Source organism: Jaculus jaculus, chromosome 3 (assembly GCF_020740685.1).
Source record: "Jaculus jaculus isolate mJacJac1 chromosome 3, mJacJac1.mat.Y.cur, whole genome shotgun sequence".
NCBI lineage: Eukaryota > Metazoa > Chordata > Mammalia > Rodentia > Dipodidae > Jaculus > Jaculus jaculus.
Window position 1 is genome coordinate 109,393,280 of NC_059104.1, and position 12,610 is coordinate 109,405,889.

The 12,610-nt window shown below is 47.1% G+C and overlaps 1 protein-coding gene across 1 annotated transcript in view; it reads left to right on the forward strand.

The window, feature by feature from the left end:
- Positions 1–781: 781 nt before the first annotated feature.
- The window catches only part of Slc35f2 (solute carrier family 35 member F2), a 68,033-nt gene continuing 56,204 nt past the window's right edge, over positions 782–12,610 (forward strand). The window contains exon 1 of the mRNA XM_045145468.1: positions 782–882. Coding sequence (XP_045001403.1) covers positions 782–882 — 101 coding nt within the window. The remainder of the gene's footprint in view (positions 883–12,610) is intronic.

Below are 12,610 nucleotides of genomic sequence, written 5' to 3' on the forward strand. Positions count from 1 at the left end.
TCCCACGTTTCCTTGTTCTGTGAGGAAAAGAAATACAACCACAGGGGTCCTTCGTTTCTTTTCGACGGAGCTGTGGTGAATCAAGCAGTGAGAGGGAGGGAGACCAGAGACCAGGGACAGGTCAATGGGCCCTTCATTTGGCACAGTTCAGGTGTCACCTAATCCCGGCTCCCTACCGGACACCTTGGATTTCACCTCGGATCACCTCGTTGGCTGATTTCAGACAAGGAAACAAAAACTTGAACTCCGCTGGGCGTGGTGACGCACTCCTGAAGTCCCAGCGCTGCCAGGCCGAGGCGAGCGGATTGTAGCGAGTTCGAGACCAGCCTAGACTACATCGTCCCAGGCCAGCTTGGGCTACTGCGTGAGACCCTGTCCCCCAAATCCCAGCCAAACAACAAATCCTCCAATCCTAAACCAAACCAAAAACATCCTGAAAAGCCCACAGGGTGTCACCCCGCACTGACTGACACTTGACTGCCAAGGTGAAACACACACACAACACCCTCACACACCCCAAGCCAGCAATCCCGCCCTTTCTCCTCCAGCTACCCGGAGGGGCAGGGTGGTGATTTGCAAATGCATTGTCTGGCCCTCGGGGCTTGACAGTTAATGATTTGTCGCGGCTGCAGTCCCGGAGCCGCGCGGGGACGGCAGCGAGCGAGCGAGCGAGCGGGCGCACGGCGCGGGCCGAGTCCTGCCGGCCTCACAGGCGCCGCCTCCTGTCTTCCGGGCCCCGGCATTTTGGGGGGTTCCGGGCGCGGGAGGCCGTGGGGACCCCATGGAGGCCGAGTCTCCGGCGAGCCGCGGGGCTCCCGAGCCCCGGGCGCTGGGCGCGGCGGGCAGCCTGCTGCGCAGGATCCACGGCAAACTGTTCACCTGGTGAGTGAGTGCGCGGAGGCCCGCGGGGCGCGCGGGGGACGCGGGGGGCCCGCGCACGTGTCTGCAGAGCCGGAGGCAAAGGTGGCGGCTTCCCGGACTTTGGTTCTGGGCGCTCGCTCCAACTCGCTCACAGGGGAGATCGCATTTCACCTGGGTGTTCCCTGCTCTTCGCGTTGGCAGGAAACTCACCCCTTGGGCTTGGTGAGGTGGGTCTCCCGTGGCCTCCCCGCCAGGAGCCCGCCAAGTCTCTCTAGGGATGCTGCGGAGGAGGGGTGCCCACCCTCGGGCTCGGCCGGGAGCTGAGCTGCACTTCCTGGCCAGGCGCCCGCATTCCTTCTGCCTGGGATCTTTTCCCACCTGGCAATCTCCACTGATGGGAGTTCACTCAAGTGAGAACTCTGTTGCTGCCTCGTGGCTGGGCTTGAACGAGGTGACATGGCCACCTCCTGCTCCAGTCCAGGGAAGCCCGTTTCTGATGCCCCTCTGATCTGTGGGCAGTGGGTGGAAGGATTCTTAAGGAATTGGCAGCGTGGTGAAAGCATTCTGTGGTCACTGGCCTTGTGGAAGTACAGATAACATAGCTTCTAAATAATGTAAGTCTTTCGCCGAGCATTCACCGTGCCAAGCAGGGTGCTCACAATTGACATGGACACTGTCGAATCATCCCACCACTGTAGGAGGTGGGCCGCTGTTAGACCCGCTTTACAGATGGGGAAACCTAAGGCTGAGCAATTTGCCTAGTGCCCAGATCCTTCACCTGGGGATTGATGGAATTGCAGGCAAGAGCTACCACGCCCCGCTCAGAATTTGTCTTGAAAGATTGTAAACTATGTCCAGAAAAGCCTTATAATTTCAAAGCTAGATCGATGAAGATGTATGTATGCATTTTTGTCATATAAATAAATACAGTTTTAAATAGATGCACGTGTTTAAAGGGGAAAGTTGTCCTCAAATGGCCTGGTCTCCAGCTGTGTATTTCCTGGTAATCCAGGAGGCGGTACCACAGGCATAGCCAAGGGCTCGGACTACGGATTCAAATCCTGGCTGGTTGGCCTTGAACAAGTCACTGCTCTGTGCCCTACTTATTTGCACCGTGGAGATAATGACGGTGCCTAGAGTGTGGCTTAGTAGTATGGCGCATATGTAGCCTGTGTGAGGTTGGAGTTCAATCCTGGACACCTAAATAAATAAATTGAGTTCAGTTGTGGACACTATGAATAAATAAGTAATAAATAAATAAATCTCCCAACCCACCTACCCTGCAGGCCTGTGAGAAGATTAACTGGTTCACTGCACAGCAGTCAGGGCCTAGCTCCTTTCAGTGTCGTGCATGGGTTAGTTCTGTCAGTTGCTTCTCCCCATTCCTGGGCGATGCGAGTACATGATGTAGGCTTAAGACATGCTAGGGGCCCTGAGATAGGGGCAGAGAACAGAGCAGATGTGAATTCTGCAACATGAACTAAGAACTAGTCACATTGTTTTCTCCTAGTATTCTAAAGTTTTCAGAATCCTGTTATTTATTTATTTATTTCGGTTTTTCGAGGTAGGGTCTTACTCTGGCCCAGGCTGACCTGGAATTCACTATGTAGTTTCAGAGTGGCTGGAACTCATGGCAATCTTCCTACCTCTGCCTCCCAAGTGTTGGGATTAAGGGCGTGTGCCACCATGCCCGGCTCTGTTATGTTTTATAATCCCAAGAGTCTAGTAGCCTGACTATGAGATCCCTCCTGCCCCTGGATGGACTCCCACTCTGAGGGTCTTGATGGCTGTTTGTCGGTGTCTCACATGCCCCATGGATGGAGCTGCTTAACAATTTGTTCTTTTTCATCTTTCACAACCTTTAGTGCACAAATAGATGGAAGGATGACTAAGTGAGTAGCTGAGAGATGAGTGTTCTTTTGTTCTTTTTGTGCTCATAAACTCTTACTAATCCAAAATTGGGTCAGAAAAACATTAAGCTTAACAATGCATTCCTTGTAAAATCAATAAAAATAATCAAAAAAGACCCTCCCTGTCTAAACCAGGAGGCTGACCTGGAATTCACTATGTGGTCTCAGGCTGACTTTGAACTCACAGTGATCCTCCATGCCTCCCAAGTGCTGAGTAAAACCTTACCTTGGGGTTGGGAGAAGCTGAAACAAAAGCAAACACGCAATCAAATAAACCTAAGCATGGATCCACCAAGCCTAGTCTTCTCCTTTTCTTTCTTTCTTTCTTTCTTTCTTTCTTTCTTTCTTTCTTTCTTTCTTTCTTTCTTTCTTTCTTTCTTTTTTAGTTTTTTTGAGGTAGGATCTGGCTTAGGCTCTAGCCCAGGCTGACCTGGAATTCACTATGTAGTCTCAGGGTAGCCTTGAATTCATGGCGATCCTCCTACCTCTGCCTCCCCAGTGCTGGGATTAAAGGCATGCGCCACCATGTCCAGTTTAAAGTTTCTTCTTAAAGTTTGTTTGTAGCAGCAAGAGGTCAGGTCCTCATGTGTCCATTCTCTCTCCTGCATTTCTCTAGCAAATAAATAAAAATATACCTAAAAAACCAAACATAAATATACGACAAAGAACCTAGCCAGGGTGGTGGTGTACATCTATAATCTTACCACTCAGGTAGGTGGAATCTGGAGGATCAGTTCAAAGACAGCCTCAGCTACACAGCAAGTAGAAAACTAGCCTGAGGCAAGAAGATCACTTATGGTGAGACACCATCTTTAAAAAACAAAAAAAAGCCGGGCGTGGTGGCGCACGCCTTTAATCCCAGCACTTGGGAGGCAGAAGGAGGATCGCCATGAGTTCAAGGCCACCCTGAGACTACAGAGTTAATTCCAGGTCAGCCTGGACCAGAGTGAGACTCTACCTCAAAAAACAAAACAAAACAGGGAAAAAAGCAAGGGCTGGAGAGATGGTTTAGTGGTTAAGGCACTTGTTTGCAAAGCCTGATGGCCCAGGTTTGATTTCCCAGTACCTATGTAAAGCCAGATGCACAAAGTTACACATACGACTGGGGTTTGTTTGTAGTAGCAACAGGCCCTGACTCGCTCTCTCTCTTTCTCGTCTTTTGGTGCTTGCAAGTAAATATATTGTTTTAAAAACAAGAAGAGAGCTTTAGAGACGGCTCAGCAGTTAAGGTGCTTATCTGTAAAACCTAACAGCCTGATTTTGATTCCCCAATACCCGCAAGCCAGATGCACAAAAGGGGCACATGCATATGGAGTTAGTTTGCAGCAACTGAGGCCCTAGTGTGCCCATTCTCATTCTCTAATAAATAAACATTTTAAAAGGTCTGGGTCTTAACCTGGGAAAGAAGGAAACTAGAATGAAAGGAGAGTTGAGCATGGTGGTACACACCTATAATCCCAGCACTTGGAAGATGAAATAGCTACAACACGAGTTTGAGGCCAGCCTGAGCTGCATGAAACTGTCTCAAAAAACTAACATAAACCGGGTGTGCTGGTGCACACCTTTAATCCCAGCACTCGGGAGGCAGAGGTAGGAGGATTACCTTGAGTTCAAGGCCACCCTGAGAATACATAGTGAATTCCGGGTCAGCCTGAACTAGAGTGAGACCCTACCTCAAAAAATAAAAACAAAAAAAAAACCACCCAAAATTATCATATATATATATTCTATGATAAATCAAATGAAATGAAAGGCAAGATCAAAGGGCCAGGTGAGGCCCTTTGCTAGGCAGTGAAAAGAGTGCTTGTATAGATAGACAGACTTACTGTTCATCCTTCCTCCATTCAGTGGTTAAGGCATTTGCCTGCAAAGCCTAATGACCTGGGTTTGATTCCCCAGTATCCATGTAAAGTCAGATGCACAAAGTGGCATATGTATCTGGAGTTCGTTTGCAGTGGCTGGAGGACCTGGCACACCAATTCTCATTCTCTCTCTCTCTGCCTTGTTTTCTTTCTTTCTTTCTTTTTTAATGGTGATTTTTTTCTTATTAATTAGTTTTGTACTCAGTGAATACAGTCAAGTTGGTACCATTGATAGCCTCCTCCCTGACCTCCCCCTCCCCTGGCCCCTCCTTGTTGAGGTATATAGGTCATGCATTGTGGAGTTAGCCCTCAGTTATGGGTAGGAGGAAATATCTCTGTGTATCATGACTCAACATGTGGCTCCATCCCTTTTTCCGCAAATTTCTCCGAGCCATGTTGGGTTTATTTTCGGTCTGCTTTAGTGATGAGGTCTTGAGAGCCTCTGTGTCTCTGGATATCTGATTTGGTAGGAGTTGATTGTTCTCTGTGTCAATCATCTTCACTGTTGTGCTGGTACCCATTTCACCAAGAAAACAACACCCTTGCTTGTTTCGTCAATTATTCTTAGTTTCAGCTGGGGCCCTTTTGAGGTATGATGGGGTGGTCCTCTCCTTAGGATCTGCGTCTATCTGAAAAAGAGAAGCAGATTCTCCAATGGAGAGTGAAGTTAGCACCAGATAAATGGGATAACCTTTATTTTTTATTTTTTAGAGAGAGAGTTTAATAGCTGTAGGCCCTCTTGTAGCCCACGATTGGTGGTAGCTGGATAATGGAGAGTGGGCTCATGTTTGGATATGGTTCTGACTTGTTTCCCAGCTCCAGCTATGGGTTCCATTCCACTGAGTGGATCAGTTTGCCAAATCAAGAGCAGTTGGTTTCCCACAATGGCTGTGCACCACTATTGCACTTGTGTGGGCATCACAACAGGTTATTTGCTGCTAAGTAGGTTAGACCATGAGTTGCTTGGGCTGATATTGGTCATTTTCCCCCAGTCGCCCATGTAGCACCTTCTGGCACTAGACACACTGACTGTCTGGGGACTGACTCTCTTCCAACGTCCAGCCATGTCACGTGTCAACCACATATGGTGTCTTCAGCAGTAGGGTCTTACCACTAACCTTTGGTAGGTCATCAAGTACTCTGACAGAAATCTGTTATTCTTTTATGAAACCTTGTAGGTCTCCCTGATCAAAAGTTCCTTGTGGATGATAGCCACCTGCTTGCTGGTACTGGGAGTTATAGGTCAGTGCCTGTGAAGAGAAGGAGAAGGGAAAAAAAAAAGATAAGTAATATAAAAGAGTTAGAGAGAAGAGGGAGGGAGGGAGAGAGAGAGAGAGATAAGCAGTAGAAGATTAAGGTCAATCTTCATCGTACCCTCCCCAGGGCCTTGTGACTCAGGTGTTCCCCCTAAGGGCCTGGTGGAGGTTCAACCATTTGGTCTGTCTTTTAGGATGTAGAATTTTATGGTACCATTGCCGTTTGGGTCCAGATTTGTGTCCCCAACCTCCTCCCTTGCCCTCCCTGCCCACCCTACCCACCCTATTATCCAGTTCTCAAGATGCTTACTGGGTATGTCTCTGCCTCATTTTCTTGCTCTCAACTAACTAAATTAATATACATACACACACACACACACACACACACACACATATACACACACACACACACATATGCTTAAAAAATAGGTCAAACTTTTATCATTTATCTGGGGAGATGTTTCAGTGGTGAAAGGCACTTGCTTGCATAGCCTGCCATCCTGGGTTTAATTCCTCAGCAGCACCCACCTAAAGCCCAACACAGACTTTTTTGTTTTGAGATAGGGTCTTAGTCCTGTAGTCCAGGTTGGCTTTATAGTGAAAATAGTCCTGCTTCACCCTCCCAAATGGTGGGTTTACAAGCATGTACCACCACATCTGGCTAAGGCCCAGAGATTTTTGAGTCTTTAATTTTTTTTTTTATTATTATTTATAATAAGGAGACAGAGAGAGAGGGAGAGAGAATGGGCATACCAGGGTCTCTAGTCAGTGCAAACGAATTCCAGATGCTTGTGCCACCTTGTACACCTGGCTTATGTGGGTACTAGGGAATCCAACCTAGGTCCTTAGGCTTTACAGGCAAGTGCCTGTTAATCCATCTCTCCATTCCACCACCCCCCTTTTTTTGTTTTTTTGAGGTAGGGTCTCACTCTGGCTCAGGCTGACCTGGAATTCACTCTGTAGTCTCAGGGTAGCCCCGAACTCATGGCGATCTTCCCACCTCTGCCTCCCGAGTGCTGTGATAAAAGGTGTGTGCCACCATGCCCAGCTTTTTTTTTTTTTTAATTTTTTATTTATTTATTTGAGAGCGACAGACACAGGGAGAAAGACAGATAGAGGGAGAGAGAGAATGGGCGTGCCAGGGCTTCCAGCCTCTGCAAACGAACTCCAGACGCGTGCGCCCCCTTGTGCATCTGGCTAATGTGGGACCTGGGGAACCGAGCCTCGAACCGGGCTCCTTAGGCTTCACAGGCAAGCGCTTAACTGCTAAGCCATCTCTCCAGCCCAATGCCCAGCTTTTTTAAAAAAATTATAAATTATTAAGTTTACTTATGAGGAAATCACAAATTGCAGGGCTTAACTAAGGGAGATTGGGGTCTAGGAAGGGAGGCTAAACACGTGGAGAGTAGGAAACACACTCAGGTGGAAAACACAGCCTAGTCTTGAGATCCATTTAAGAGAAGTTAAAAGGGCAAATGGTGGTGGCTTAAGGAAGAATAGCAGAGAGTTTGAGGCCACCCTGAGACTACATAGTGAATGAATTGTAGGTGAGCCTGGAGTAGAGTGAGACCCTACCTCAAAAAAAAAAAAAAAAAAAAAAAAAAAAAAAAAAAAAAAAGCAAAGAGAAAATATTAAAGCAGAAGAGAAATGAGTGATTAAGAGGTTTACAGTCATGGTTTAGAGTAAGTTCACAAGGAGCAAGTCTAGAGTTGACAGATTTGGAGATCAGAGGAAACTCATACATGTAGTTACCCCAAACTATAAAGCAGATAAGTTTGGATCAAGACAATGCTGTGCTCTCCCACCCCGACCTGGTGGGGGTAGAGGCCAGACTCACACATGTTGGAGTAGCCCAGGCTAAGAGCTGGAGAACCCACACACCTGGGGTTGTGCCAGAATAGGGGAGCTCCAGCCCTATTTTATATTATTTTTAATTGAGAGCTTTAATATATGAGCATACATTAATTTGATCATGTTCCCATCCCTTTATCCTTTTTTCCCCTCTCCCCCATTCTCTGAGGACCCTTTTCTGTTAAGGTAGTTCTTCCTTTATTTTGTTGTTTTGTCTCTTTTTTCCTCTGTCCTCCATGTAGAAATGCTCCTGGACTCAGAACCGTCCTGGTCTTGTGGGGGTCTAGGTAACCACCATGAGGTCCTGAATGCACCAGTCAGTTCATCTCAGGAGGACAGGGCCTCGGAGCACCCCATATACCCTGTGGTTTAGTTCTGTTCTCTTCTTTCTTTCTTTCTTTCTTTCTTTCTTTCTTTCTTTCTTTCTTTCTCTTTTTCTTTCTTTCTTTTTTTTTTCCAAGGTAGGGTCTCAAGCTGACCTGGAATTCACTATGTAGTCCAGGGTGGCCTCCAACTCTCGGCTATCCTCCTAACCCTGTCTCCCAAGTGCTGGGATTAAAGGCGTGTGCTACCATGCCTGGCTCTTTTATTCTTTCTGTCCTCACTTCTGAAATGTTCCCTGTGTCCTGGAAAGTATTATAGAAATAAATCTGTTTTAGTATTGAACTCTTTTTTTGAGGTAAGGTCTCACTCTAGCTCAGGCTGACTATGTAGTCTCAGGGTGGCCTCGAACTCACAGTGATTCTTCTACCTCTGCCTCCTGAGTGCTGGGATTAAAAGTGTGCACCACCAAGCCCGGCCTTCATATTGAACTCTCAACAGCCATTTTTTTGAGTTATTTAGTTGTGCTTAACTAGATATATAGCCTTCATCTGTTCTTTTAACAAATATCTATTGAGTGCATAGTGCAACTCCTGAACTAGTACTAGCCCTGCTGAAGAGTGCTGCTCTGCAGTGTCATTTAAGCAAAGGTTGTTGAATGGGGGGCTTCAAGTGCTCAGCTCAGTGGAGAACCCCAGGGCTACTAGTCCCATGAATTCTCCTCCTAGCCCCTCTTACTGTGAGATTAAGTTAATGTCTACACCACTAGACTCGAGGAGGCAGTAGTAATGTCCAGTGTGTGCCAGTGTTCTATATTCAATTTCAGTACATTTTGCATTAAATATAATTGTTTGTTGGAGGGAGAGAAGCTATCCTGCACATCCCTAGCCTGCACCAGATGTGAGTACAACGCTCTTGTCCCCTAACACCCAAGTTGTGACATTCAAAAATGTCTGCAGATACTGTCACAAGTCTCATGAGGGAGCCACTGATGTTGCCTCTTGTTTCTGTGCTTCGTGGCCCCCAGTAATTTCCCCGTCCCAGCCTCCACACACAACTCCGTGATGGGCACTCTCATGCTTTCCTCTTGTGAGCTGATGGCACTGGCTCGCAGCTCCTGTAGGTGATGCTAACTGAAGGGGAATGGAGGAGATGAACCCCAGAAACTGGGCACAGAGGCACTGCTGAAGGGGAGTGGAGGAGACGAACCCCAGAACTGGGCACAGAGACACTGCTGAAGGGGAGTGGAGGAGACGAACCCAGAAACTGGGCACAGAGACGCTGAGTGCTATTGCTGGGTGCTGCTCCCTTAGTTGTTCTGGAAGGAGGAGGAGGGGTGGGTGGAGGAATGCTTGCTGGCTGGACAGTATGACCTGTTTCATTACTCTTTCAGCACTGCAGGGAGTTGTCAAAGGGGAAGGCAGTATTGTCCCTGTGAGTGTAGGGAAAGGAGTCTGGCCTTTGGCCATTCTGCTCCAGTCTGTAGTCCTCTTTGCCCCAGAACAGTTCCAGACAACTTCTGGTTTCTTCCTGCTTCTCTTTGCTTCTTTCTTCTGGTTTCTTTGAAGGAAGAGAAGGTGCTGACAGTGCTTATTCCCTTCACAGCTCTTCCAGAACATTCCTCGAGTCTACTTCCCCCTTTCCTCCCTACTGCCATGACCTCAGTTTTAACCTTTATCACCTCTTGTCTGGACTCTGGTAGCTTCCATTCATGCCTCCTCCCCTCCCTTTGCCTAGCTGCACAGGAATGAGTGATGCTGAATAAAACAAATGTGTGTTGTTATCAAGGAGAATTCCTCACGCAGCAGACTTCCTGTTACATTTCATCAGCCCAGTGGCACTCCTATAAAAACAGGTTTCTCAGTCCCATTTGATAGAGTAGGCGAGTAGCTTGCCCAGGACAATAGAGACAATAGAGATAGTTAATGCTTGATTCTAAAGCGTCTTGCTCTACCAGTTCTGAAATCTTACAGCATCATAATTTTCAGCTTCAGTGGCAGGGCTCCTTCCTTCACTTGCACCAATAGTGTACTAATTAGGGGAATTCTGGAGGATCCCTGGAAGGTTTCTTAAGAGTTCTTCTGGGGGACACGTGAAGTGGAATTGGTGGGCTACTGGGCTGACACTCTGGCATCTACCAGATACATTACTACTGCCCAGTTTATAGTTGGGGGTTTATGTAAGATGTCTGTTTTAGTCAGTTACAATAACAATCATACTTCAGAAGGGCCAGTGTGTAAAGCAGCAAGGATTTGTTTCTCAAACTGGAGTCTGGAATGTCCAAGATTAAATGCTTTTAGATTTGGTGTCTGGTGTGGACCTATTTACTGTCTCATAGATGACCATTTTCTCACAACATTGTCATACAACAAAAAGGGCCAGAATGTAATCTGGGATGTCTTTTTTGTTTTTTGTAAAGCTTCTTTTCATTCTATTTATTTGAGAGCGAGAGAGAGGGAGGGAGGGAGGGTGGGAGAGAGAGAGAGAGAGAGGGAAGGAGGGAGGGAGGGAGGGAGGGAGAGAGGGAGAGAGAGGGAGAGAATGAGCACACCAGGGCCTTTAGCCATTGTAAACTAACTTCCAGACGCATGTGCCACCTTGTGCAACTGTCTTACATAGGTTATTGGGGAATCAAACCTGGGTCCTTAGGCTTCAAGGGCAAATTCCTTAACCACTATGCCATCTCTCCAGCCTTGGGACCTCTTTTTTTTTTTCTTTTCTTGAGGTAGGGTCTCTAACCCAGACTGACCTGGAATTAGCTATGTAGTCTCAGTGTGGCCTTGAACCCCCCTCCCCCACTGTGATCCTCTTACCTCTGCCTCCTGAGTGCTAGGATTAAAGGCGTGTGCCACTACATCTGGCCCAGGACCTCTTTCTTTCTATTTTTGTTTTTATTTTTTATTTTTCAAGGTTGGGTTTCACTCTATCTCAGGCTCTGCTGGAATTCACTATGTATTCTCAGGGTGGCCTTGAACTCATGGTGATCCTCCTACCTCTGCCTCCCGATTGAGATTAAAGGCGTGCACCAACACGCCTGGCCTCTTTTTTTTTTTTTTTTTTTTAAATGATTACTTATTTACTTGATAGAGAAAGAGGGAAAGAGTGAGAGAATGAGCATGCCAGGGCCTCCAGTCACTGCAAATGAACTCCAGACATGTGTGCCCCCTTGTGCATCTGGCTAATGTGGATCCTGGGGAATTGAACCTAGGTCTTTTGGCTTTGCAAGCAAATCCTTAACTGCTAAGCCATCCCTTTAGCCCACAGGTCCTCTTTTTTGAGGGTAGTAATCCTAATCCACTTTCATTGCCTAATAACTTCTCAAAGCCATACCTCCAAATGCTGTCATTTTGGGGATTAGATTCCAACATAAGAATTTTGTTATGGTACCAACATTTAGTATATAGCTATGTTGTTTGAAGAAAGAACTCTGCAGCTAACACAAGTGTGTGAGCCGCTGGCCACTAGACAGAGCTCATGCTACTGCTGGTCCTCCTTCTCACCTGCTGCCTCCTCCTTCCTCTTTCTTTTCTTTCTTTTTGTTTTTCAAGGTAGGGTCTTACTCCAGCCCAGGCTGACCTGGAATTCACTATGGAGTCTCAGGGTGGCCTCGAACTCATGGCAATCCTCCTACCTCTGCCTCCCGAGTGCTGGGATTAAAGGCATGCACCACCATGCCCAGCTTTCTTTCTTTTTTATTGTGTTTTTGTTTTTTTGAGGTAGAGTCTCACTTTCTAGTACAGGCTGACCTGGAATTCACTATGTAGTCTCAGGGTAGCCTTGAATTCACAGCAATCCTCCTACCTCTGCCTCCCAAGTGCTAGGATTAAAGGCGCCAAGCATTTTGTTTTTAACTTTTTGTTTATTTTTATATATCTGTTTGAGAGCGACAGACAGAGAGAGAAAGAGGGAGAGAGAGAGTGGGTGCACCAGGGCCTCCAGCCATTGCAAATGAACTCCATATGCATGCGCCACCTTGTGCATCTGGCTTACATGGGTGCTGGGGAATTGAACCTCGAACCAAGGTCCTTAGGCTTCACAAGCAAACACTTAACCACTAAGCCATCTCTTCAGCCCCTCTTCTTCCTCTTTACCCATACATAATAGTTCATGTTTAGCTTTTTATATTATGGTACGTAGAAGCAATATGGCATTTACCATTGTAGCCATGGCGTTGTGTCTTCCAGGGGCACTAGGTACATTAATAGTGTTGTACAGCCATCACCACTGCCCTCTTCCAGAGCCTGTGCATTATTCCAACAGTAGCACAGAATCCCACTTTCATCTCGGCACCTCCCTTCCCCCACAACTGCCAGCCTATTTTCTGTGTCTATGAATTTGACTTGTCTGACTCCTGCAGTGTGGGGTAGCTGTGTTTTGGTGAGTGCTTAAGCTTCTTGACATGAACTCCCATGCCCTCCATCACTGGCCCACTTCCTCCTCTAGGTTCTTCTGCAAGAATGTCCATCTCTTCTGTAGTGGACACTGACATACATGCCCGCGGTTCCCTTGTGTACACCGTGGTCTGTGCCTTGTCCCCTCCTGCATGCT